The 25557-nt window shown below is 37.2% G+C and overlaps 1 protein-coding gene across 1 annotated transcript in view; it reads right to left on the reverse strand.

The window, feature by feature from the left end:
- Positions 1 to 1725: 1725 nt before the first annotated feature.
- PREX2 (phosphatidylinositol-3,4,5-trisphosphate dependent Rac exchange factor 2) overlaps positions 1726 to 25557 on the reverse strand; it is a 283936-nt gene continuing 260104 nt past the window's right edge. Inside the window, exons 38-40 of the mRNA XM_055318289.1 lie at positions 20510 to 20612; positions 13724 to 13791; positions 1726 to 7499 (exon numbers count right to left, since the gene is read on the reverse strand). Of these exons, the coding sequence (XP_055174264.1) occupies positions 7454 to 7499; positions 13724 to 13791; positions 20510 to 20612 (217 nt within the window). The 3' untranslated portion in view covers positions 1726 to 7453. The remainder of the gene's footprint in view (positions 7500 to 13723; positions 13792 to 20509; positions 20613 to 25557) is intronic.

Consider the following 25557-nt stretch of genomic DNA (forward strand, 5'->3'; position numbering starts at 1 on the left):
TTAGTTCAGAAAACATGGCTGACTGGAGCCAAGGACTGACATCATAAAGTGTCCTCTCCTCCAGCATCTGATCACTTTACAGGGCTAAAATGGTTAGAAAGGAGAGGAGACGATTGCATTTCTGAATGAAATAAGTTCTTCTTTGCCTCTTGATATCCTGAACATAGATGAATGGTGAGAGAATAAAACATCACAGCCTGCTTTTAATCCTAATCCACTGTTACTGTTTATTTATGTCAATATTTGTCATTTCTTCCTGTAAGCCTTGGTGGTACTCCCATCAGGTAAAGGTTGCATTATCTCCTATTAATGTATTTGCCTTTTTTCCTCCTTCATGTTATCATGAAATTTCGAGAATTTTTTCCCCAAATTGTGCTTTGCTGAATATTTGTATCCCAAGAAAATACTAATAAACCTTTTGAAAAGATTTTATCTATTTATTTGAGAAAGAGAGAGCAAGCAGACTACATGCCGAGCCCCAGGCAGGCTCAATTCCACGACCCTGAGATCATGACCTGAGCTAAATCAAGAGTCAGAATCTCAACAGACCGAGCCCCCCAGCACCACAACAAGTCTTTTATAAATATATCCTACCCTCTAGAAAGTTCGAAAAACACGGTATTGCACCCCTCTCCTCCAAAGTAAGGATTTTTTTACAAGTATGTTAAAAGGTTAGAAGGCAGCCTGGGTGGCTCAGCAGTTTAGTGCTGCCTTAGGCCCAAGGTTTGGTCCTGGATTCCCGGGATCAAGTCCCACGTCAGGTTCCCTGAGTGGGGCCTGCTTCTCCCTCTGCTTGTGTCTGTCTCTCTGTCTCTCATGAATAAATAAATAAAATCTTTTTTTAAATAAAAGGTTAGATAAATCCTATGATAAAAACACCTGTTAAATTTCATGTTTTTAAAGCATATTTTCACCACAAAATACTTTATGTATATCTTAATAGCATCTCCAGAATACCAGTGTCTGGAATGGTGTTTTAAAACAAATCACCTGTCCTTGCTGATTCCATTTGCTTCTTATTACTGTATTAAGTTTTGCAATCTCAGGTAATACCAGCAATCTCCAAAAAACACAGTCTAGTTATTGATTTTTGTTTCCTTCAATGATTATTTCTTTTGAATTTTCGGAGGTTGCCTCCACAATCAACATCATACACGCTTTCCAAACTCCTCACTGGGATTTCATGATTCTTTTTTTTTTTTTTAAGTAGGCTCCACCCCCAGCATGGGGCCCTAACTCACAACTCTGAGATCAAGGTTGTATGGTCAACTGAACCAGCCAGTTGCCCCTATAATGCTCTATTGTTATAAAATAGATACACCACACTCTTTAACTGCAGAGTTTGGGAATTATGTGCATTTATAACACGCTCAGCAACTAGGACTGGGTATTATACATAGTATATACTGAATAATCTTGAAAGATTAGCTAGTTAATTCTAGAAACAGCACAAGTCTTGTATCTCCCATGAACCTTTCCTATGCTGTGCCCATATTAAACTTCTTTTCCTGTCCCTTTCCTAGCAGCTACTGTCTCTATAACTTATGTTGGCTCAGGTTTGTAGATTTGTTTCATATGTGTACCAAGTTTCTTCTGTCAGGCTTGTGAACTCTTAATGGGTGAAAATTTCTGTTTCATGGATTTTTGTCTCCCAAACAGGTAAGAACATAATAAAGACTGGTTAAAAAAATTTAAGTGGAAAGTAGCTGAAATGGTCTTACTACATTTTCTTTATTATTATTGATGTTAATGATACAATGCTACTATTCTAGTCTTTTATGCAGACAAAATTAAATGATATAAAAATACATAATGCACTTGGATCATTTTAACCATTCACAAAGTCCTGAATGAAACTATGTTACATGTATCTTTTACAAAGTAAAAATTGACTGCTTATAATAACACACTCAGGTGAAATTTATTGCTACATTTTGGCTGTTATACAATGTTAAATACGAATATTTTCAAAAGTATTACTATTTATAGAACAAATTTGATATTTTACTATTTAAAATAGTAAAATAATAGTAAAATACTTTTTAAAATAATGAATACTATTTAAAATACTATTTAAAATACTGAAATGTAAATTATATCCAAATACATAAAGTAACTAACTCTCAACTGAATACTTATAAAAATATTTTTTAAGCAAAAGCTATGATCTACTCATTTACTTGGCAGTTACAAAAATATATATTCATCTGAAACTCTAAGAAATTTGCTTGAGGCATTAGATAATTCAAATTTAAATGTATGCTTTCTAAAGCATTTTTCCAACTTAGTATTCTTGATTTCATACAGTATATATACCTACAAGGTATTAGAATAGGTTTGCATTACAGATAATGTCATTTCAAGTAAAAGACACAAGCAGCCATTAACACAAAAGAGATATTGAGAAGGTTTTTGAACCAAACACATCCAACACAAAAAAAGAGACCCACTGGCTAAGCCTTGTACACAGTGAATTCTCAAACATATTTGTGGAACGAATACATGAGTGGGTATTTATTCTGTTATTTGCATGTAAAACTGTCCAAAGCTTTCTATTTCTAGTAGAAATATCACTTGAAAATTCAACAATTTTGTTCTTAACCAGCTACTTCTTCTGGAAGGCAAAGTTAGGTAAATTGATGCCAAACTGAGTGGGAAACTATTGTCAGTCATCAAAAGGTGGCCTGCCAGGTATGCGTACTATATATTTAGACAAATCTGAAGTCTACAGAACATTCAATATATTGAAGAACTCCGTATTTCATCTCTTCATCCAAAACAAGACATGAGAATCCAAGTGATTTCTATAATGTATAATCACAAAAACAAAAAAGTAGCAAATATATGTATATAAAAATGTCTATAGAGATATAGGATCTCTAACTCTATCTTAGTAGACTTCAAATGTCTCTTCTCAGTGAGAAAAGCAAGCTATCCTGAGTGAAGTATGCTGTAGTGAGAGAATGCATAGGCTGTACTTTTACAACCTTCCATGTGTGCGCAACGTGGCGATGGGAATGCTGAGATCACCGTTAAAAGCAAAGGCCTGAAGTAGTAAGAAAAATTTAAAACCAAAGACTAAATGTAATAACAATTACAGAATTACAGCACATAGGAAGATTGCAACCACTATACGTACAAGGATAGCCTGAGCCCTGTATTGGGCAGACCCTCTCATAACTTTTCCCCACCTCTTCTGCTTCATGTAGGGTGACACATTTCTGAGATTTATCACTGAAACTTCAAAAATCTGATAGCATACAGAATATTTTTCTTAATCGAACTTCAGATCATTCTAAACCATTTCAAAAGCTTTTGCCTTTATACTTAAGCAGAACAACTGACAATTCATTCAGCAAATTGGTATATATGTTTATTTGTGTATGTGTGTGCATATACACATGATACATATACATATGTGTACACACACATGCATACACATGAAATCACTATCACTGGCTTCAGGAAAGTAATTAAACTATAATTTAGTATATTAATTCACTTAAAAATAATTCTTTAAGAATTAAACATAGTTTCCAAAAATTCAGAAGCAATTTAATCATACAAAACATTAGTTTCCATATTAGTAAATACCACTATTGAAGAAAATCTGAAAATAACCTTTAAAGTAAAATGCAAAGTAGAATGACTTAAAGTAGGGTTATTCATTTTAAACTTCAATATTATGTTTTTTAAAGAAATATAGGTGCATAAAAATATGCCCTGTAATCTGTCCCAAATCATGCTACATAGGAAAATATCTATATGAACTAATCAAGGAATACGTTAGTACTTTAAATATGAATGCATTATTATCAAATACGTAGAGTAACTCTCAACTCCCTAAATACTATTTTTTTCCAAAAAACTATATTGCGTGGAGGGTTGAAATTAGTCTTTCTTTTTTACGAGATTTTATTTTTTAAGTAATCTCTACACCCAATGTGGGGCTTGAACTCATAATCCTAAGATCAAGAGTAACTCTATTGACTGAGCCAGCCAGGTGCCCTCAAAATAGTTTTATTTTTTTAAATTAGTTAATGCATCCCTCAGGATTTTTTTTTTTTTTTTTTTTTGCCTATTCATTGTCTTGACTTTTCTAGCTAGTACCAAGGATAATTTCATTTCATACTGAATTTAGTTAGCTATCACAAAATTTAAATCAATTGAGTCAGAACCAGTATCATTATAATATCATATATATTATAAAATCATAAGACATTAGCCTGTTTTTAAATTAAACCTTGTTACTGCAAGAAGAGTGACAACCGAATGCATAGGGAACTGAAGCCACTGAAAGAATGTGATTTAAAGAGACAGAAAATAGTGTGAGACTCTTCAGATGAGGATATTGGCTCATAAAATAAAGCTTACCTTCTAAATATGACTTTATATATCCAATATAAATAAAACCTATACAGGAATTCTTTGTTTCTTTCCTTCCTTCTTTCTCGTTATACAGTAATGGAAATAGATGTAGAATTCTAGTCTCTTCAAATTGCTCATTGTTAATATTATATTTGTTTTGTAATATTTAATATTAGTAACCTTATAAGATATGGTGGAATATTTAAGATGTATTGACGATGGATTACTGGTTAGCAATCCTATGTTAAGAACCAAAATTTGTTCGCACGATCTTTACTTTTAGGGGAAGAGAGGGAAATGTCCAAACACTGTACTTGGAAGAACTGTTGGTAGGCGTTAGTAAGGTTTATAGGAGTTGTAGGAGAGCGCGTGAGCAGTTAGGTAGAGGACTATGTGAACATTAAGTAAACCCATCCTAAAAACTGAAGGCCAGTTAAATGTCCAATGTCACATGGAGGTACATTATAGCATTGAAAAACTGTCTTCATTCATTCATTCATTGGACATTTTTTATTGTTACCGCTGTTTTGGAATCAAATTTTATATAATATACTTCTCCAGACTTTCAAAACATATCTAAAACTGTTATCTTCAATTACGAGGAATCTATTTTTTCAGATTGCAACAGCACCGCATTGCCTCAAAACGTGTATCCAGAACGGTAAAATTGTCTAAGAAGTCCTATGATTTTTACATATGAAAGGCATTTTACGTATCTCCACTCATTTTTCCCTCAATGTAAAGTGTCTATAATTTAATGGCAACACATGCTACATATCTCCAAATTTACTAACAAATTATTGGTAATATTACAACAGTTCTTCTACGAATAAGAAGAAGCAGCATAATGTGTTAAGAAGGCAGACTTCCTGGGTTTAAATCCTGCTTCTCTACCACTTGTCAGGTGGCCTTGGGAGAATCACTGGGCCCTTCTGTGCTTCAGTTCCTCATCACAATGGGGGTGATGAAAAGAGTACTACCCCAAATCATTGTGAGGATTAGTGAAGCAATAACAACAAAATAGGGGTAAATCACTTGGAAGTATTGCTTGGCACACAGTAATTACTTAAATGTTAGCTACAATTTTCATTATAATAAAACATGACAGTGGCTGATGATAATATAAAGCATTAGTAACTTTTGAGCCTTTAATAAGTAGCAAGCACTCTGATCGATGGTACACTTACACTACATTTAACCGTTAAAAATTAAGCACATTCCATTAGAGATTATATCCTTAAAAATATGCTAATTTATACATACCATAATAGCAGATAATTTCCCCCATGAAACATAGCAAAGTATGACTGAAGTGTTTAAGTGACCTCTTCATCCTTCTAATGAGAAATAAGGCATCCAGGATGGGGATTAGAAAACAGTAGTGACATTATGAAAAATACTACCTAGTTGATCAGTTTTGCTCCTTCATTAGCCTGCATGGAATGTCATCAATTTCTCAGCACAGGAAAATCATGAAATACTAATGCCATGGACCTTCAGGATCAGTTGTTAACAATGTCAAGAATGTTAAATCCCTGGAATTTCAGATATGCTTACTATAGATATTTGTGTTAAGGGTCATATCCTCATTAAATTCAAAGCATTCAACTTTTTCTTTGAAACCTTTGGAGTTTGTTTCTTTATTTCTCATTTTATATAGGGATGTACTGCAAAAATCTTAAGTGTTTCTGTGCCAAAGAACAATTTTTATCAGCTTGACCAGTATATGAATGAACACCTCATACATGTGTAACATGGTATTTTTGTTATTCAATACGCAACTGCTAGTGGTGAAGGTTTTTAATGATCATTTGAAAATCATAATCAAATTTCATAAATTAAAATTTAATAACGGTCTGTGTATACTTTAGTTATGAAAAGCATTTCACATACTAAATTAGTCTAAATCCATATAATTAGCACAATCACAGTGAGGGCATTTTAATTGCTTTGAAAATTATAGACTCAAAAATCAATACCATGTATTCATTATGTTAAAAACAATGTTATTTTATCAACACAGAGATGATAAATATTACACATACTTTAGAAAGAAAGTGGAATATACCTTGTGCTTCCATATGTTATCAAGGTCGCTACTACTCCTTTTAAAATTCCACAAATAAAGCTTTATTTTCATGTTATACACATACCTTGATAGAAAAATACTCAGCATGGTATATTCTGAGTCTCACATCTCATATGAAAGCCTTAATAAAGTAAGGATTTTAGGTATCTTTCTAAGTTACAGGTTGAATTTTTTAATGGGCTTAAATTTTCTCCTTTACCCTACTGTTCCCCTCCCCCCCCCACACCTCTCAGACCGCTGCTGCTCCCCACCCCTGGCCACCTGTGGCGGAGCCCCAGTGCGCATGGCCAAGGAAGCCCTGCCATTTCAGGAAGCAAGGACACCACCAGCATGCTGGAACTGTCCATCAGCACAAGAGATACTTCTAAGGGTCTGGAAGGAAGTCTTGGTAGAAGCCTCAGTCAGCTGTCTTCTCTTTTACTGAGAAATAAACCCTTATGAGAAACAGTAAAGCATGCTCTTCACCTTCCCCATACGAACTACTTTTCTGATGCAGGTGAGGTACTGAATACCTATGACAGAACCCAGTCTCTATTGTCTGTAACATTTCTGTAGCAGGATTTGGAAAGTGTGTCCGTGTGTCTTCAGTGAAAGACTTCTTCAAGTGGAAATATTACATGATCCATTTAGAGAAGATGAAAACAAACACAATAACATAATTTTAATCAATGGGAGAGGAGGCACAATCGTTCATTTGTTCTCTGACTTTTTTTTCATCAACTCCAGGGATGAATTTTACCCTAAAAATGAATAGTTAGTGTCAATACATACAGAGATTAGTTTGTGAAGCTTCGAATTGTCTGAATGACCTCTGATCTGTTGCCAGCACAAACAAGTTGAACAAGTACAAGTTGAACACTGGTTATTTACTCCATGGTGAAGGATTTTGAGACAAAAAAAGTCATTTCTTTATCTTGAATGGAGAATATGTAGCCAGCATGTCCTCTGTCTGGTGTTCAGAAGCTTCTGCTTGCCTGGTTCCTTGGGGGATTCTCTTTATTCTTCTCCCATGGGGGGAGGCGGCTCACACAGCTTGTAGAGCCTAGAAGAGGCACAGGAGAGTGTGACATGGGTCTGGCATATTGCCATTACCTGAGATGTTTTTACCGGTAGAAAAAGGATATTGATAATGATTTCTTGGTTCAGGAGTCATGATCATCTTGCCTATTTTACTAAAAATCACATATGAATGCGCAAACTCCAAAACTTCAGTTCTATTATTCAGAAAACACCCGTGTCTCCTTGCAGAATCGGATGACTACCGATTAGGCAGTGCTGCTTCTTCCGCACCAGCTGCTTCTGCTCCAGTGCTGCCAACCCCGACTGCTCACCTTGCTGGCAGCAAAATCGATTCTCTGAATTCTAGGAGATGATTATTATGTTGATAATTACCATCTTGTCTATCATGATTAATTTGTAGCAAAAGAGCACCTGCTCAGAGTGGTCTACTGATTTTCTGACCAGTTTTTGGAATTTGCTTCACTTTGTACCATCTCTTTGGTTATAAACAGGCTGATGTGGTGGGGTCCTAACCTCACAGGCATAATCATCATGTGTTTCCTGAGGAAAATCTGCCTGGCTCTGCCCATCCTTCCTCTCACCTGTCAGCAGAATCAGGTGCAGACTTAAGTGGGTCAAGGCATCTACTGGAACTTGTGGAGGTGCCCAGAAGCGCTCCCTCTTGGCATCCCAGATCTGGGTGTCTGAGGTCATTCAGCATTAAGGCAAGGGGCAGGGAACTGAACTAGGGATGGTACAAGCTCCTGCAGCCCTGCATTCTTCTGAATGGTTAGATCTTGGCTCCAGAATGGAATTAAGGGGCACATAGCAGCTGCAAGACAGCCAGTGACCATATGGGGCAAACCCATCACCGAAGGCACAACCTGGGAGATCAGCTGACTAAGCCGGCAGGTGTTGGACTACAATCACAAGTCCTATAGTTCTGTGGTCATGCTAGCCCTGCTTCAGAGCTTCCTCTGTGATCTAAAAATATTAAGTACAGCTTTCAATTTTGCTCCATTTATTTATTTGTTTTGAGATTTTATTTATGTATTTGATGGAGAGAGAGAGCAAAGCAAGGGGAGCAGCAGAGGGAGAGGGAGAAGAAGGTTCCCCAATGAGTAGGGAGCCCGATGGTGGGGCTCAATCTCAGGACCCAGGGATCATGACCTGAGCTGAAGACAGGTCTGCTTTAACCGACTGAGCCACCCAGATGCCCCAAATTTGCTTGTTTTAAAAAGTATTCTAAACTCAGGGGTAGCTGTGGTGATTCACTTCTTTTACAGATTAAATCAAACAAAGTTTACATGAGTTGTTGAGAAACTCAGCAAATCAGGTTTCCTCTTCCTTCCACATTTAATCCCATGCTAATTCTAAGTCAAAGGGGGAAAGAATTAAAAAGTTTGAATGTTGAGTTAGAAACCTAGCTAACAAAATAAACTTTCGTAGTCTGGAAACACACAGAAAACGTTACTGCCTTGGGAGACTTGCAAAATGTATTTCAAGTCTGAAAGGTGCTTAATACTCTATATGTCATCTTCATGGAAGAAAATGAATACTGAAATAAGGACATCTCACATCAGAAGAGCTTATTTCATCCTTCCCAGAGAAAAGAATACATTAAATTGAGCAGATATAGTCCAAAGCTGCCGTTGCAGCTGAAAAATACGGTGTTGCTTCAAAATGCATTGCCAGCGCTGGAATAATAGAATGATTGGGAAGTTCTTTTCCTCTTTAATTTCTATCCTTTCATTTCCCTGACAGCGCTGCCTAATGAGTGGGCAGGCAGTGGCCTTACTCAGGTAGAACAGAAACAGTAAGCTGGGTAGTGAATGTCCTACCCTGTGAGATCTGGGCTGCGCCATCACATTCCATTACCTTGCACTGCACGTTTTCACATAATGGAACTAATGCCACTGGGTAGACGAGTCTTTGAAATGTCTGCCTTGCAAATTGGCAAAAAGGCTACTCCCTGTGATCACCTAATGAAATAATAGCTCTGGGTACTGCAGAGCTGGGCAGATTCAGCTTCTGTGAGGCTTCTTGGAAGTGACTCAGGGTTATTTGAGTTCAGACACATTTGTAATGGAAATTGTGGGGCTTGGGGAATTTAGAACAGGCAGATGAAGTTGGGAAGCAAAATGTAATAGTTAAGAGTTGGACTTTTACTCTGCAGGGAGGCATTTGTTTTTCTGGCAGCTAAACTGTTAGGTAATGGGAGGCTTTGCTTTGCCCGACATGTAGGACCCTTGTTGTATCCTCATCCCACTCATGCACACCAGTGCCCCTGCACGGAAAGGTTTGTTCCCGGCTCCACATTCTTCTTTTCCTGTTTGGGCTCAGGCAGCCATCTTGGAGCTGGTGTTTCTCACCCCATCCAACTCTGCTGGAAGTAGAACTTTCAAACTTCAATCTACATGATGCCCTTCATCTTTCTACATGGCATAAATAAAAGCTGTGTTAAGGGAGGCCACAAAGCAGATGCCTCTTTTAAAGGCTAAAGCTTCAATAATAACTTGTCCCAAGGTAATTCCCCCTACCCTACAGTCTCAGAGAAAATAAATAACCTGGCTAACTAAGGTCACAAGCAAGAGCTGGAACTCAAACCCATGTTTTTCACTTGTAACCACTACAGAATGCTGCTTCACAATTAAGCAAATCAAGAAAATCAAGCCAGCATAGCATAGTAGTTTATAGGTTTTGTGACACAATAAAAAAATAAGACCAGCATGTCATTGCATCTAAAAAGGAATATCTGGTTCTTGATAAAGATGAGTTTATTCCTCTGAAGATGCAACACATGAAAGTTAGGGGAAGAACCTGGTTGGTACTGCCCACAAAGGCATCTTCACACGGGTGTCCCATTGATCCTCAGTCCCAATATTACTGAGATGAGCTCATCCTCACCCAAGCCAAAGATTTGGCGGTCATTCTAGAATCTTCCTTTTCTCTAACCTCCTTCATCCAATTAGCGTCCAAAGACTATTAATCCTACCTGCTGGATATCTCTTGAACCATCCTCTCCTTTTTATCCTTAATACCACAACAATCTCTGCTCAAGCTCCTGCCTTCAATCTTAGCTGTCCTCGAATGGATCTTCTTAATGGTGCCAGAGATACATTTGAAATTTTAAATCTTCCAGACAGGAAGATTGCATTTTAATACTTCCCTATTGTCTTCAAGTGGAGTCAGCACTCTTTTTTTAAGACTTTATTTATTTATTCATGAGAGACACACAGAGAGAGGCAGAGACACAGGCAGAGGGAGAAGCAGGCCCCCCATTGAGCAGAGAACCTGACTGTGGGGCTCAATACCAGGACCCTGGGATCATGACCTGAGCCAAAGGCAGATGCTGAACCACTGAGCCACCTAGGTGATCCGATATCAGCGCTCTTCATATCTCATACATGTCTCTTCCTGATCCAGCTGCTGCGTATGCCTCCAGCCTCACCGTGGCACCATTCTTTTTCTTTAAGATTATTTATTTATTTATTCATGAGAGACACAGGGAGAGACAGAGAGTGAGAGAGAGAGAGAGAGAGAGAGAGAGAGAGAGAGAGAGAGGCAGAGACACAGGCAGAGGGAAAGCAGGCTCCATGAAGGGAGTCCGACGTGGGACTTGATTCTGGGACTCTTGGATCACTCCCTGGGCCGAAGGCAGGCTCTAAACCACTGAGCCAACTAGGAGTCCCACCTTGCACCATTCTTAAATCACATTCAATCACCAGTCATCGGGATCTGGGTATATAGTTCCTGGAGTGAGATGTGCTGCCTAGGCGCTGGTGCGATTCCATCAGCTGTGGAGGACATCCACTACATGCTGACTGGGCCAGGAATACTCTGCAACCTCCCCTCTTTATCCTTAGACTGAATTATGTGCCCCTTCTCTCTCATGGCAATCTGTGTCTTTATGTGCCCAAGTGCTTACACTTTGGATCCTGTTTCCATTTCATTCAATGGTCTCTCTACTGCACCCCACTGACTAGTGGAAGGGATTAAGTCTTTATTTCTAGCTTTTAACACAGTGTCTGACATCTACAAACATATAGAAGAAATTCAATATATTGTTTGCAGAGTGAATTTTAAGTATTGAAAGACAGTGAATGGGGAAAGGAAGACTATGGTAGAGATTGGTAAGGGATTTGAACCAAATATTATCTCAGGCCGAGACAGAAAACTCTATCCCCTCCACGAAGATATTTTCAGAGACATTACCCCACGCTTGCCTATGGGTGGCCTGTCCTTGAGAGCCAAATTTGTTCTTCAATTTGCTGTCTTTGGGGCAGGAATCCTGGTTCCTGGCTGGGCAGGATCCCCAACCCTCTAGGACCTTAGCACTCTCTCCATATCACTCATAGAGGGCTTCTTACATATTACCTTTCCTTCCAGTTACATTTTGTCATCTCATCTTTTTACCTGAAAGCTCCTTAAGGGCTGGAACTGTTTCTCTCTCTCATGTTTATGTTCTCCATGTGGCATAGCAGGGTGCTGTGCATTTCTTTTTTTGTAAGATTTTATTTATTTATTCATGAGAGACACAGAGAGAGCGGCAGAGACACAGGCAGAGGGAGAAGCAGGCTCCCCACGGGGAGCCTGATGGGGGACTTGATCCTAGGATCCCCAGATCACAACCTGAGCCGAAGGCAGATGCTCAACCACTGAGCCACCCAGGCATCCCAGGTGCTGTGCATTTCTTAAGTCTTCGATAAATATTTATAGAATGAGTAAAAGAATAAATAGAATTAAATTTAAAATTTACTCTAGATTTCTCTCGGGATTATTATTCTCTTGTAAAAAAATGTCAACTTTACAGCTGGCACATTTCATTGTGTTTCAGTTTAAGTGTTTTAAAACACAACCCAATAAAGAAAAAAAGCGAATTCATTGGGTTCTTTTCTTGTATTCAGCTTGCATACTGGTTTATTGATCAGGATGCTGAAGTCTTATCTTAACCCCACTGTTTATTAGTGTTTATAAGCTCTGGCTAAGAAGACCTTGCTAAGCCATTATCTTGTTTTCTTATTGGGATTTTAACACTTCACTGGGTCTCTTATCCAAATACACCGTGTCTGCTCAAGGTGCTAGAGAGAGAATGCCTATGTGAAATGATTCTTTAGCAACAGAAAGTCTTTCTAACCTAATCAGCTATGAAAGATAACATTAACAAGACTTGAGGATTAAATAGAGTTAGGATTCAGCACTAAAACACAATTAGAACATGAGCGCTCCATCCATTTTCAAGGGGAAAATGTGTTTTCCCTTTTGAAAGTACTTCCACTGCCCACATACTTTTTTAGAATGAAATATAACTTCATAAATGCTACAGTCATCATTCTCACTCTGGTAATTGCTTTGTAAATAGAAACAAAGAGTGTCTTATCTGTGACAGTGCTTGGAGGAGGGTACTTTTTGTTGAAATGCCAATGTATAAAAACAAGCAAATGTAAAAGAAATTATTTAATATTGCCCAATTCAAGATAGATGGTTGCCTATCCTCCTGTCACCAGAGAAATGAAATTAACATTTCTTTGATGGCTGTTTCCATGTTCATTTATTCTAAAGGTGGATTAGAGTCCTCTCTTTTGGTGACATGTGAACCATGAATATTTGGTATAGTTGCAAAGAAAAAGCTTATTCATTCATTTATTTATTCATACATTCTTGAAATCAGATATTTAAGGTCTATTATAGAGGCCTATGATAAGCAAGGAGTAAAATCAAAAAACATACTCTCTGCCTCCAAAGAATTCATATTCAGGTTGGTCAAGGAGTCCAATAATTGTAACACAATATGATAAGGGCTAGAATAGATCAGTACAAGATGATAAGGCGGTGGAAGAAGGAAAAAAAAACTCAACCAAGACTTCAAAGAGAAAAGGACATCTAAGTTGGGTTTTGTGGTTAAGTAGGAGTTTTTCATTCGACACAGGTGGGAGAAGCAATCATGCCCGAGGCATAAAAAATAAATGAAAGTGGCATTTTGGTAGTTCAGTACAGCTGGAATACAAATTTTAGTAGCACCAATGTGGCCTTTTGTCTTTGAATTCATGATGGAACTTGCAAAACAGAATAATATCAAGACTTTGATCTGTTACCTCTAAGTTTGTTAATGTTCCCTTAATGTTCCACTGAATTCAGAGACCACTATGCCTAGTCACATTTAGCCACAGAGTGTTTCCAAGGCCATCTGCCAATAGCTGTGAGTGACACTGCCTGGGAAATTGTGGCCAGCCCTCTGTGAAAGAGTAGACCCGGGGAGTCACTTACCTTGGAGCAGACTGTGGGGTTCGGTCTCTGATCCCCAAATTCTTTGCTGTGTTCTGAACTCTTGCTCCCTGAAAGAAGCAGGGAAAATAATTTTTAGCTCTATATTTATTAGTAATTATTTAACATACTGTTTACATTTGAGTGAATTTATCCCAACGATGTATCTAACATCAAGAGAGACTAGAAGCAGAAGAGAGAAGTCATGGGACACCTGCGTGGCTCAGGGGTTGAGCATCTATCTTTGGCTCAGGGCGTGATCCTGGGGTTACCAGATCGAGTCCCGCATCGGGCTCTCTCTGAGGAGCCTGCTTCTCCCTCTGCCTATGTCCCTGCCTGTTTCTCATGAATAAATAAATAAAATCTAAAAAGAAAAAGAGAGGAAAAAAAGAAAAAGAGAGAGAAGTCATAATGAGTATTTTATTTTCTTTTAAGATTCTATTTATTTATTCATGAGAGACAGAGATATAGGCAGAGGGAGAAGCAGACTCCCTACTAAGCAGGGAGCCCAATGTGGGACTCAATCCCAGGACCCTGGGATCACAACCTGCACTGAAGTCAGACACTCAACCACTGAGCCACCCAGGTGACCCTGAGCATTTTCATAACTAATGCTTTTAAGAACCAAAATATGCTCGTATGTTTTTCCAAGGGATTGATATTTATTTCAGTAGTCATCTGAATCATTCAAAATAAATTTAAATCACAGCTTCCCGTTCACTATCTCAGTTACATCTTTATTCCTAGAAACAAGTAATACTTTAGATGTTGAAAATAAGAAATGAACAGACTACAAATATCTGCTGTGTCCCCACCTTCGTGGAACAGAAATCACAGTTCTATCACATTCATGTATCTGTTTTGTCCTTAGTTGAATAATTAGCTATTTTAAACTTCATAGTATTTATCAAGAAAATATTTTCTTTTTTTTAATTTTTTTTTAAGAAAAGATTTTCTTAAATAGTTTTAAAGCAATTTCTGGAAAGGCATGTACATGTGGATCTCTGAAATGTGAGAATTATGCCTTGAAGTTTATAATACAAAGATAACGTACTTCAGCAATGAAAAAGTCTTCACAACCTGCCAAGTTCATGAATGAAACTATAGTCATCGTTCAGTTCCTAATAGGAATTAGTTACTACCTAGAACCGAACACCAAGGTTTGGGGCTGAGACTAGATGAAGAAGAGTAGTTTAAAAAAAAACTCTGAAAAAAAAAAAAAAAACTCTGAAGCTCTGTCTCCTGCTACCAAATTTCTGAGCCATGGAAGGGAGGAAAGAAAAGGAGAAAAGGAAGAAAGGAAAACAAATCCTATTTTCTCAAGATGGACCAAAAAAGGAAAGCAAATAGGGAAAAGGGGTGGGGGTGGGAGAAAGACAGATGGGATAGAATTTAGGAATCACATCTAAGTGTTTAAAAAATAACTCTTTATTTTGGAGTATTTTTCGGACTTAGAGAAAAGTTGTGAAAGCAGAACAGAGAGTCCACATACTTAACCCAGCTATTTAAACTCCCTATAATGCTTACCCTATAGTATGATGATCAAAACTGGGGAATCAACATTAGTACAATGCTGCAAGGCTTACTCAAATTTCACCACTTCCCACACTTGTGTCCCCTTTCTATTCCAGGATCCAATCCAGGATCCCCTACTACATTTTGTTTCTTGCTTCCTTGGTCCTCTGATCCATAGCAGTTCCTTAGGCTCTTTGTCTTTCATGACCTTAATACTTTTGATGAATACTGGTCATTATTTTGCAGAATGTTTCTCAATCTGGATTTGTCAGATCTTTCTTCATGATTAGATAGAGGACATGCATTTTGGGCAAGAAATTATTTTGGGCCTTCTCAGTGCATGAGATCACCGACATTGACCATCACATGATGTTCCTAAGTCTTATCACTGGTGACATTAACTTTCACTTGGTTCAAGTGGTGTCTGACAGATTTTTTTCACTGTAAAGTTACTACTTCTCTTTTCGTAGTTAATAATTATATTGGGGAAGATACTATGAGACTATGCACATACAACTCTTCAAACTTTTGCTGACTTTAGTCTCTACTGGGGTATCTTGCCTGCAACAATGATACTGTAGCATTTAGGAAGGAATGCTTCTATAAATAAGAGTCATCCTTTCCCCCCAAATCCATTATCTATTTTCTCAAGTATTTATTTCAAGCAGTATGAATTTAAGGATATTTATTTTATCTGAGTTATTATCCAATACTGCCACTATTTTAATGATTTCTTTTGTTTAGATTGCTCCAGATTGGCCACTAGGAGCTCCTTCAGGTTGCTCCTCATGTCCTACTGAAAGAATCACAATCATTTTTGAACACTTGTTTATTTTTCGGTAACTCAAGATGTCCCCGGCTCATCTTCCCTGTCTCAGCTGGAAATTGACCACTTCTCCAAGAATCCTGGGTTCTTTTTAATGGAAAATTATTTTAGAACCCAGCTCTGGACACTGGATGTAACTGCTTCTAGGTCTTCTCAGTAAACAGAGCCAGTTGACTAATGCAAACATATTCAAACATCTATATTTATTTCTTTATGTATATCTCTGTGTGTGTGTGTGTGTGTGTGTGTGTCCCCATCAGTTCAAACTGCTATCTCTGATTCAATCCCATGCCACAACGTTCATTCTGGATTATGGCCTTCTCCCTTTCCCTATTTGTAACTTCTTTTTCTGGAAGTAAAAAACTTTATTCTCATTATTTACATTATATTTACTTATCTATTCAAGCCTAATATACACGTAAACTAGTTTTAGAATATCTAAACCATATCCCTGTCAGAAATAGACTTGCTAAACTATAGTGTTTATGTATAATTGTTTTGTATTTAATCTCATAATATTCCATTAAATGATCTAAAGAAAGACTTTTGCTTTCTCAAAAGGTTGCAGATAAAATTGATGCTTATCATGCTGCACATGATTGGCATATTCCAGAGTGAATTCAACTAAATAATTCTTCATATACGCCGCATGCCATACTTGCACCTAAAAAAATATTGATTGATTGAGAGAGAGAGAGAGTACACATGCACAGAGGAACAGAGGGAGAGGGAGAAAGAAACTTAAGCAGACACCACGCTGAGTGCAGAGCCTGATGTGGGATTCGATCTCATGACCTGAGCTGAAGCCAAGAGTTGGATGCTTAACTGACTGCACCACCCAGGTGCCCTGATACTTGCTCCCTCTACCTAAATACCCCCTCTCTCCTCTTTCCTACTTATCCATATCACCTTTATCCCTCCAGGCTCAAATCAAATATCATCTTGGGCAATAATTGGTCATTCACTGTATCAGGCACTGTTTTAAGTACATTGAGTATACTGCTTTATTTAATCCTCACACCACTATGAGGCAAGTGCTATTATTATTATTATCTTTGTTTTAATAATGAGGAAACTAAGTAACAGAGAGACTTAGAATCTTGTCCCAATTGATACAGACAGTAAACAATGGAGCTGGGACTCAAACTGAGGTGGTTCAGCTCAAGAATCTATGCTCTTAAGCCACTATCATATTATCACTTTCAGCATGAAGCCTTTTCCCAGTTATCCTAGTTAGAACTAATTCATTGCCCACACATCATTCAGTGCGTACTCTCTGCTAGGTACTTTTCTGGAAACCCATGCCACCAAAATAAACATACTCAGTGTCCCAGCCATTGAGGGGCTCACAGTCTAGTCACTCACTCATTTATTACCTGTCTCGTGTTCTAAAACACTGAGGTTGTATACCACCTGTCTGTTGGTGTCTGTATCATGATGATTTGTCTCCAGTGACCACCATGAGATGGGGCAAGGACCACATCTTCCTTAGTCTTTGTTATTGGTGCCCAGTATAATGCCCTGATATTATAGGTAAGGAGACAGAATTCTTTGAAATTCCAGTTTTATTAAAAAGATCAAAAAATTTTTGAGATAGGCTTCTACCAAATAATACTTGGAACATATATAATTATATGTTAATTGTTATTACTGTAATTACTTAATACATATAAGTAATAACATATAACATATAATATGTATTACTTAATACATATAAGTAATAACATATAATTTGTAGGATAGAAAACTTTGTTTCTAATGTCAGTGAGAACTTTCCCCTCAAGCCTTTTGTTAATCAGATCAGTTGGTTAGGTATAAGTGCTGCCTAGGATTATAATAATCGTTATCAAAAAATTAGAAAGGGCATAGTACCCTTCCTTCTATCTTTCAGCTTTCCTTCCAACTCAATGAGGGCATTTAACAAGTCTTAAATCTGCACATGAAAACAATACTGGAGTTAGAAGAATAAGTCATACTGAAGAGCTTCTTCTTCAGAAACTAAAGATCTTAGAAAATATTATTCATTAACCTGGCAAATATCCCAACCACTCAGTCTCCACAGAATTGTGTCTACATGGTTGAGAGGCAAAAGGAAGAGAAAAGTTAGATCTTTGATTCCCACCTGTGTTCTAACTACTCAGATTGCAGGCAGGTAGAGTTGGCTTGCAGAGTTGATCCCTGCCACTAACCCCATCGCCTGTAACAGCTGAACACTGGGGAGAGGATGGGCAACAGAAGGAATATTGCAAAAATATATCTGTGCATCAGTTTAGCCCAGTTTCTCCAAAAAGAAGGCCTCAAGCTCTCTGATCTTTCATGCAGAAGTCAGAAATCAGTCTTTGTCTCTAAACCACTTGGAGAAGAGAAACAAACAACAATGGAGGGAAGCTACCCATTCTAAATGTATTTATTTTTAAAATATGGAAGGGGGAAGAAGTGATAAATACTCAAAAGTGTCGCGATTCAGAAATCAACAAGGATTTTACAAGAAACTTCAAAACTTTTCAGTTGCCATAAGTTATAATATATCAATGCATAATCATATATACTAATAATATCTGTAAATATCATAGGTACATTGTACCTCAGGAAGGTACAGTCATTAAGGCTCACATAAATATGATTTTTACTTTCTCTCTCTATTTTATCTCTGTTTTCTAAGTTGTGAGAATTCAAAGGTTTTGATTATTAAGTCCATATAGTTTGAATGTATACCCAGGCAATTCATGATTACTCCCGTACTAGACTATTTGAAAACAGGCTAATACTAGTCTCTTAGTCTTGCCAAAAACCATAATTTTAAGACGGCTCCTCCAAGTCTTATTGCAAACTTCCTCTCCCAGCAGCAGAGTGAAATAAAATGTTTAGACTCTTTCTGTATTTTTGGCATCCCAACCTCGACCTTCGTATGGATAATTACAAGTTTACCCTGATCTACTTTTTAAAACCAAATTTGTATACCCATCTTCCAAAAAATCCTTCCAAAATCTGCTGGCATTTGCATCCTTATTTGCCCTTTTCCAGCTGAACCACAGTGCATCCTGTGCTTCTTGTGGACCTAACCTTTACTTAACAAATCCCTCTTGGACTTTGTGAGATCCTGGTTTTTCAGTCTCCAGCTCCAGGGTTCCCAGCCTGAAGCTCCAGTGTAGATCCTCTGGTTGCACCTTATTTCTGCATTGCAGACTCCAAACTGCTGCTGGCCTCTTGGTTGCCTCCATGCTTTTTTGTTTTGTTTTGTTTTGTTTTTATTCTGTAGTGTAATCTTGGGAGCAAACCCACGGGGATTTGTATGTTTGTGTAAGAGTTATACACCACGTCTTCAGTAAATAAAGCAGTTTTAACTACAAAAGCATATCTTAAAAACCAAGTCACTTGGGGGTACCTGGGTGGTGTAGTTGGTTAAGTGTCTCTTGGTTTCAGCCCAGGTCCAGATCTCAGGGTTGTGTGATCAACCCCACAGGGGGCTCAGGCTCAGTGGAAAGTCTGTTTGAGACTCTCTCCCTTTCCCTCCTCATGCTCTCTCTCTCTCTCAAATAAGTAAGTAAATCTTTAAAAAATAACCAAACTCACTATCATTGGGCAATTCAAACCAACTGAGCAATTTTTTGTGGTAACCCTGGGAAAAAGTGGCAGAATGAAATAGAAAATTGATCTTTTCAAACTTCTTCTATGTTTCTAATAAGCTCTGTCTTTCCTATGAGATTTGGTACATTTTCCTAATGATCAATAAATTGGAGGTTGGTACATTTTTCTTATCTTTTAAAGAATTTTAAGAGTCAAAAACCAAAACCAAACTGTCACATTTAAAATACTATTGGGTATAATATCAAACATCCCTCCTCTTTATAAGAGGGTATATTCCCACCTGTAAATACTTCAGTGACCTAATGACATTTCTAAGATTGCTATTCATCCTTTGAAGGAAAATTTGAGGTATGTGCTTTATTTTTAGAATAATGCACAAGTTTCTCGGCATGGCTTGGAATTCCCTTTGGGAGCTCCAGGAGCAAGCAGGCTCAATTCTTCCCTCTTCTTTGTCTCCACTCCCTTCTTCAATCTATTCCCAGACCCTTAGTAAATCACCTGCAATGCCCTGAAAATGCCATGCATCCTTCCTTCACCTAAGCCCCAAATCCACTCTTGCCCAATATGCCCATCCAACCCCTTTCCTCCTTCAGCTTACCTCCTTAGACATCTCTGTTTTATAGATTGGCTAAATTTCTTGGAGAACCCTCACGCAGATGTCTGTACTGCCCTTCATCCCTAGGAGTGTTTCTTGTTCACATTTACCCTGTGAGCCTGGAAAGATGTCCCCCAAGTCCAGGCATCCATCAGACATCTGATAAATGCTGATTAATTCTGATGAAACCTGATAAATCCTGATTAAAAGAAACCTTCAAAACCAGGTCCTAGAAAACAATCCCTAAACTGCGCGTGAGGCTTACCTGCTTCCGCATCACATCTGTAGCCTGCATGATGTAGCGAGGAGGCAGCCCGTGGCTTCTGGCCAGAATGATGGCCTGCTCCAGGGTCACACTCAGGGTGCATCTGTGTACAAAGGCAAAAGCAAGTCAAATGCCATGGTTCCCATTCAGCACTTCAAGATAGCATGGGTTACTAATGAAGGGAAACAGAATAAACTATTTTAAATCTGCCTTCTCAGAGGGTTTTTCATGTTTCTTTGGGTATCCCCCATGTACTCATGAGGTATACATGTTGATAAACTTCTATTTGTTTTTTTTCTCATTAATCTGTCTTTTACTACAGGGGTCTTAGCTGAGAACTCAGAAAGATAGAGGGAAAATTATTTTTCCTCCCTACACTAATTTCAAAACAAAACAAAACAAAACAAAAATACCGAGCCAAAATGGAAGCAACTAGACAATGAACCATTGATTTTTTTTACACAGAACACCTGTTTTTTTGTTTTGTTTTGTTTTGTTTGTTTGTTTTTTAAACCAAATGCAGGGCTTGAACCTGTGACCTTGAGATCAAGATCTGAGCTGAGATCAAGAGTCAGATGCTCAACCATTGACACCCAGGCATCCCTAGGATATATGGTTAAAAATAGATTATAGAACTACGTGATTGGGGTCCTAAACTAAGTATTTAAATTTAACAAACTCATAATGAACTATGTTTATGAAAGAGTTTATATACATAAACATAAAAAAACAGAAATAAAATAATTTCTATTATCAGATATTATTTTTACTAGTATTTTATTATTTTTTCTGAGATTCTTTTAACTTAAAAGAAAAGACTACCTAATTTTTCATACAAGTCTACATGATAGTTAATAGATTTATACTAATTTATGCCCAATATCTTAGAAAAATAAATAGTAAAAATATTCATGAAGATCAAAATTGATTTTTTATTTTTTAAAAATTTATTTATTAGAGAGAGTGTGTGCAAGAGTGCATGAGTGGGGTGAGAGGCAGAGGGAGAGGCAGACTCTCCACTGAGCAGGGAGCCCAACCTGGGGTGATCCGGGGACTCTGGATCATGACCTGAACAGAAGGCCAACACTTAACTGAGTGAGTCACCCAGGTGTCCCCAGAATCTATTTTTTTAAAGTATGTTTCTTGGACCCACTCTAAAGGACTGTAAAATTTTTGAAAGGAATTTTTAATTAGTTATACAGGAAGGTGATGCCCAGAGCAACCCTGAGAAAATTCAGAATTCAATCCCTGAATTTAGTGATTGGTATGCCTTTGTCCTTTGGCTTCACTTTTAAGGCATTTCTTTTATGTCCTGCCACATTTTTCTCTTTGGCAGCTCTTAGAGGCTATGTTTATTTGTTAACATTTTCAGGTGCTGGTCTCTGAATTGTTCTTTAGGGGTATCTTTTGCATACATTTCACTAAAATGCTCACTACATTTAGATGTTTTTCATAAAATTCATATGACCAGATTTTTTTTTTACTTCGCTTTTCAATTTATGAATATTTCAACTGCCTTTTTTCTATTTTGCATTTACCTCCCCATAGTTTGGTGTTTTTTTACACATGTATTTACCTAAGTCTGGTCAGTTTTTCCTTGCAAATGGAAGGTCTATAATGCAATTGCTACTATCTGAGGAATATCTAATTCGCTTATGCTGCACTACAGAAGTCCAATACATTTGCTAGATTTTGATACTGCTGAATTAAGAAGAAGAGGAATAAGGGGCTTTAAACATTACTGCTAAAATTTTAGAAAGAACTTGACAACATGTAACTGTATATGTTATGTATACATAATTGGATTCTAAGAAGAAACATGTTAAGTTTCATTGGCTGTTCAATGACCCAACAAGCATTAACATGACACAGAACTCTTTACAAAGCTTAATAATACATAGTCAGATGGGCTAATGTGTTACAATTAGCTTTCGGTAGTATGTGATATTTACAAATATTTAGTGTATGAATCTGATAACAATATATACTTGTTGTTTTACATGTCCCTGCATGCCCTGGAACGGCATATGCCCGTGAAAGCCAAGAAGTACCGTTGACCGTTCACGCTTAAGAAAATCAGTTTTTCACAAAGCATTTAATTGTCAGCTTACTTGACAGAACACAATCTTTTTTACCTCCTTAAGGTCTCCTCTACTCCAATTTTAGATCCTTATTGATTCTAACATTTTAATCAATAATGCTCATTACACTAGCTGAATGACACTAAGGAAAAAAATGGTTTTCTTTTTCTAATCAAACTGAAATATGTCTGTTCTAGATAAAACATGACTTGCCCTCCTCTACTTATAACACTTACTTATTGTGAAGGATTTTTAACAAGCAGTCTATAATTTTATCCATTTAAAAAATATTTTTAAACAGATTTATTTCTCCCCACTTCAAGCTGTAATAAACAACAGTACAATAGCAAATTATCTGCCAGAGACTTTGACTTTAAAACATTTTACTCTAAACTCCCAATCAATCAGCATGACCAGTACCAGGCTCCCTGAGAGGGTACCTCAAAGGGTCACTTTTTAAAACCAATACACATGCATTACCTAATAGAAAAATCTACCTTATAATGGATGTGTATGCTTTTTTTTCACTATCCTACCCAAAACAAATGGCTTTGTCTACCTATATTTACTTTTCCCTACTAACCACTGTGTATGTTCCAATTAGATCCCAAGATTAATTTGAAATTTTGAAAAAGTAAAACATTTAAAAAGATACAATGAGGTCAATGTGGGAAATACTGCCCGTGTTTGATTCACCATTGATTTGTCCAATGGAGGCCTACTTCTTTCATCACAACCTCACACTTTTCCATTCTCCTGAGTTAAGCACGTGGAAGAAAGCCCAGCAGTAAGGCTACAACACTGCCGTTAATATATCACTATTTGCATCCAAGCTTTTTCTCTTCTCTCAGCTACCTCAATCTGAATGTCAAATGGAAAAATTCAGCATTACAAGAAGCATTTTGATTCTGGCATTCTCGGAAAGATTCCAGATCCAGAAAGTGGCACATGGTTTTTCAATGGTTCATAAATGGATACTCAGAGTCAGGTTTTATAAGAGATCATTTGGTTTTATAGGTACTTCAGTGATCAGCAGCGAGATAGCTCTGCTAACCGTGGATAAGAAAATGAAGGAGAGTTATGAAGGCTGTGAATCCTAAGCAAATCCATTCAGTCTAAGAATTCATATTGGACCTGCCAATTTCCTTTCTAGCACCATCTCTATTTTCATATTAGGAAGTTAACTTAAAATTTAAATAAATTTATATTTTGGTTCCATCCTGGAAAACTTGGGCCTTCAGTTTTCAGCTCCTTCTAGCTGTATAGTATCATTTTAAAAATTTAGACAATTCTTTCCCTGGGGTTCACAAAAATAAAAAATTAAAGGTCACAGAGTAGACTTTGTCCTTCCTAAAAAGGCAAATATAACATATACACTGAAGAAAGTTGTTCCATAATTTGAGTAGTAAGACATTCCAAGTAATAGCTCTTAGGGCATACTCCTGAGAAAATGTACTTGACAGGGCTATAAAATTATGCAGAAATTGTGAATTTCTCCATAGAAAGAAACAAGAAAGGGTCAATATATCTGTGCTTATAAGGAATAAATCTTCTTGACATATTTTGTATTAAGAATAGATCCCACATCACATCAGAGATTCAGCAGAGTTTTAATATGATAAATATAACCTGCAGTTAATGGGTCCAATTTAATTTGAAAGGCACTCTGATTTACAGTACTATGGAAAAGCCTCAAAGAAGTAACTTTAGTTCATTCATTCACTCAACAAATATATTTTGAATGTCTACTTTGTATCTACAAGTACTATTAGATGCTGGAAGAAATGGATTTACTACCAAGCTAAAAAGGGCTGAGAGTCAGGGTCCCTTATTTGTATGGATCCCTAGCAAACTGTTCACAGAGCCATATTCCTTTATAAATTTTGCGACAGCAAAATGTTTTAACTGCAAATGGTTATGGTTGCTGTCTTAACCATGTCTATCCCAACTCCTCTCTGTCATGCTGTAGAGTGTTCAGATGGGCATGACTATTTCTGGAACTGAGCTAAAGGAAGTAGAATTATTGTGTACTTAGGCTAGGTTGACTGGAACCTACATACATGATTCACAGTCACTTCCATGTACAGGTAGGTTATTATGGTCTTCTGGTGTAGAAATGGATTCCAGAGTATTTGTACTGCCCATTGTGCAAACTCAATCACCTAATGCTGAAATGGAGGCAGCAGGGCCCGAAGTTGTAATGCAATGTTTGTATCCCAGGGCGCCTAGGACTGTGTGTGGTGGAGAAAAAAAACAGGCTAGAAATGTATAGAGCCAGAAGCTAGTCTGTGGAATATTCTTCCAAATATTATGGTTCATAGGGATTCTCATATTTGACAATTAAAAAACTGTATGAGATGCAGCAATAATGCTGAAATTAAAAGGTGTTTCTAATCAACGCTTTTTCTTAAAAAAATCTGATCGGCTATACTGGAGAAAAAAAACAATTATTTTCCTATTCTTTCTATAGAAGATTATATTATACAATTATTATAATTAAAAGAGGCAATCAAAGAGTATGTTACCAAAAACTGTGGAGGAAAAATGCATAGAGATGGGTCAGGCAATTAAGTAATAAAAAGTCTTTTGTTTTTCAGATTTTATAATGCTTGTGGTACTTGCTAGCATTGTAAACTTTGTAATTTTTTTGCATTCCAAATAAATAAATATTAAGTTTCATTTCTATTTTGTCTTGTAGTTTTTCTAACTTTTTCTTTAAAAGGGCACCTAACTGCAGGCTCCAAAATCTTTATCCACTCCCCAGTGTCCTGGGGATGCAACAACAAACAGAAAAAAAAAATCCCATCACTTCTGGAGGTCACCTTTCAGGGGAAGGGAAAAAGAAAGTAAGAAGCAAATATGTAATATCAAGTGGTGATAAGTTATCTAGAAAAGGGAAGTTTTTAAAAGAATAGAAAGTGAACAGGATGCAATGCCAGAGAGAGGTGCTGTTTTGGGGAAGTCACT

Source organism: Nyctereutes procyonoides, unplaced genomic scaffold, assembly GCF_905146905.1.
Source record: "Nyctereutes procyonoides isolate TBG_1078 unplaced genomic scaffold, NYPRO_anot_genome, whole genome shotgun sequence".
In the NCBI taxonomy this organism is placed as follows: Eukaryota; Metazoa; Chordata; class Mammalia; order Carnivora; family Canidae; genus Nyctereutes; species Nyctereutes procyonoides.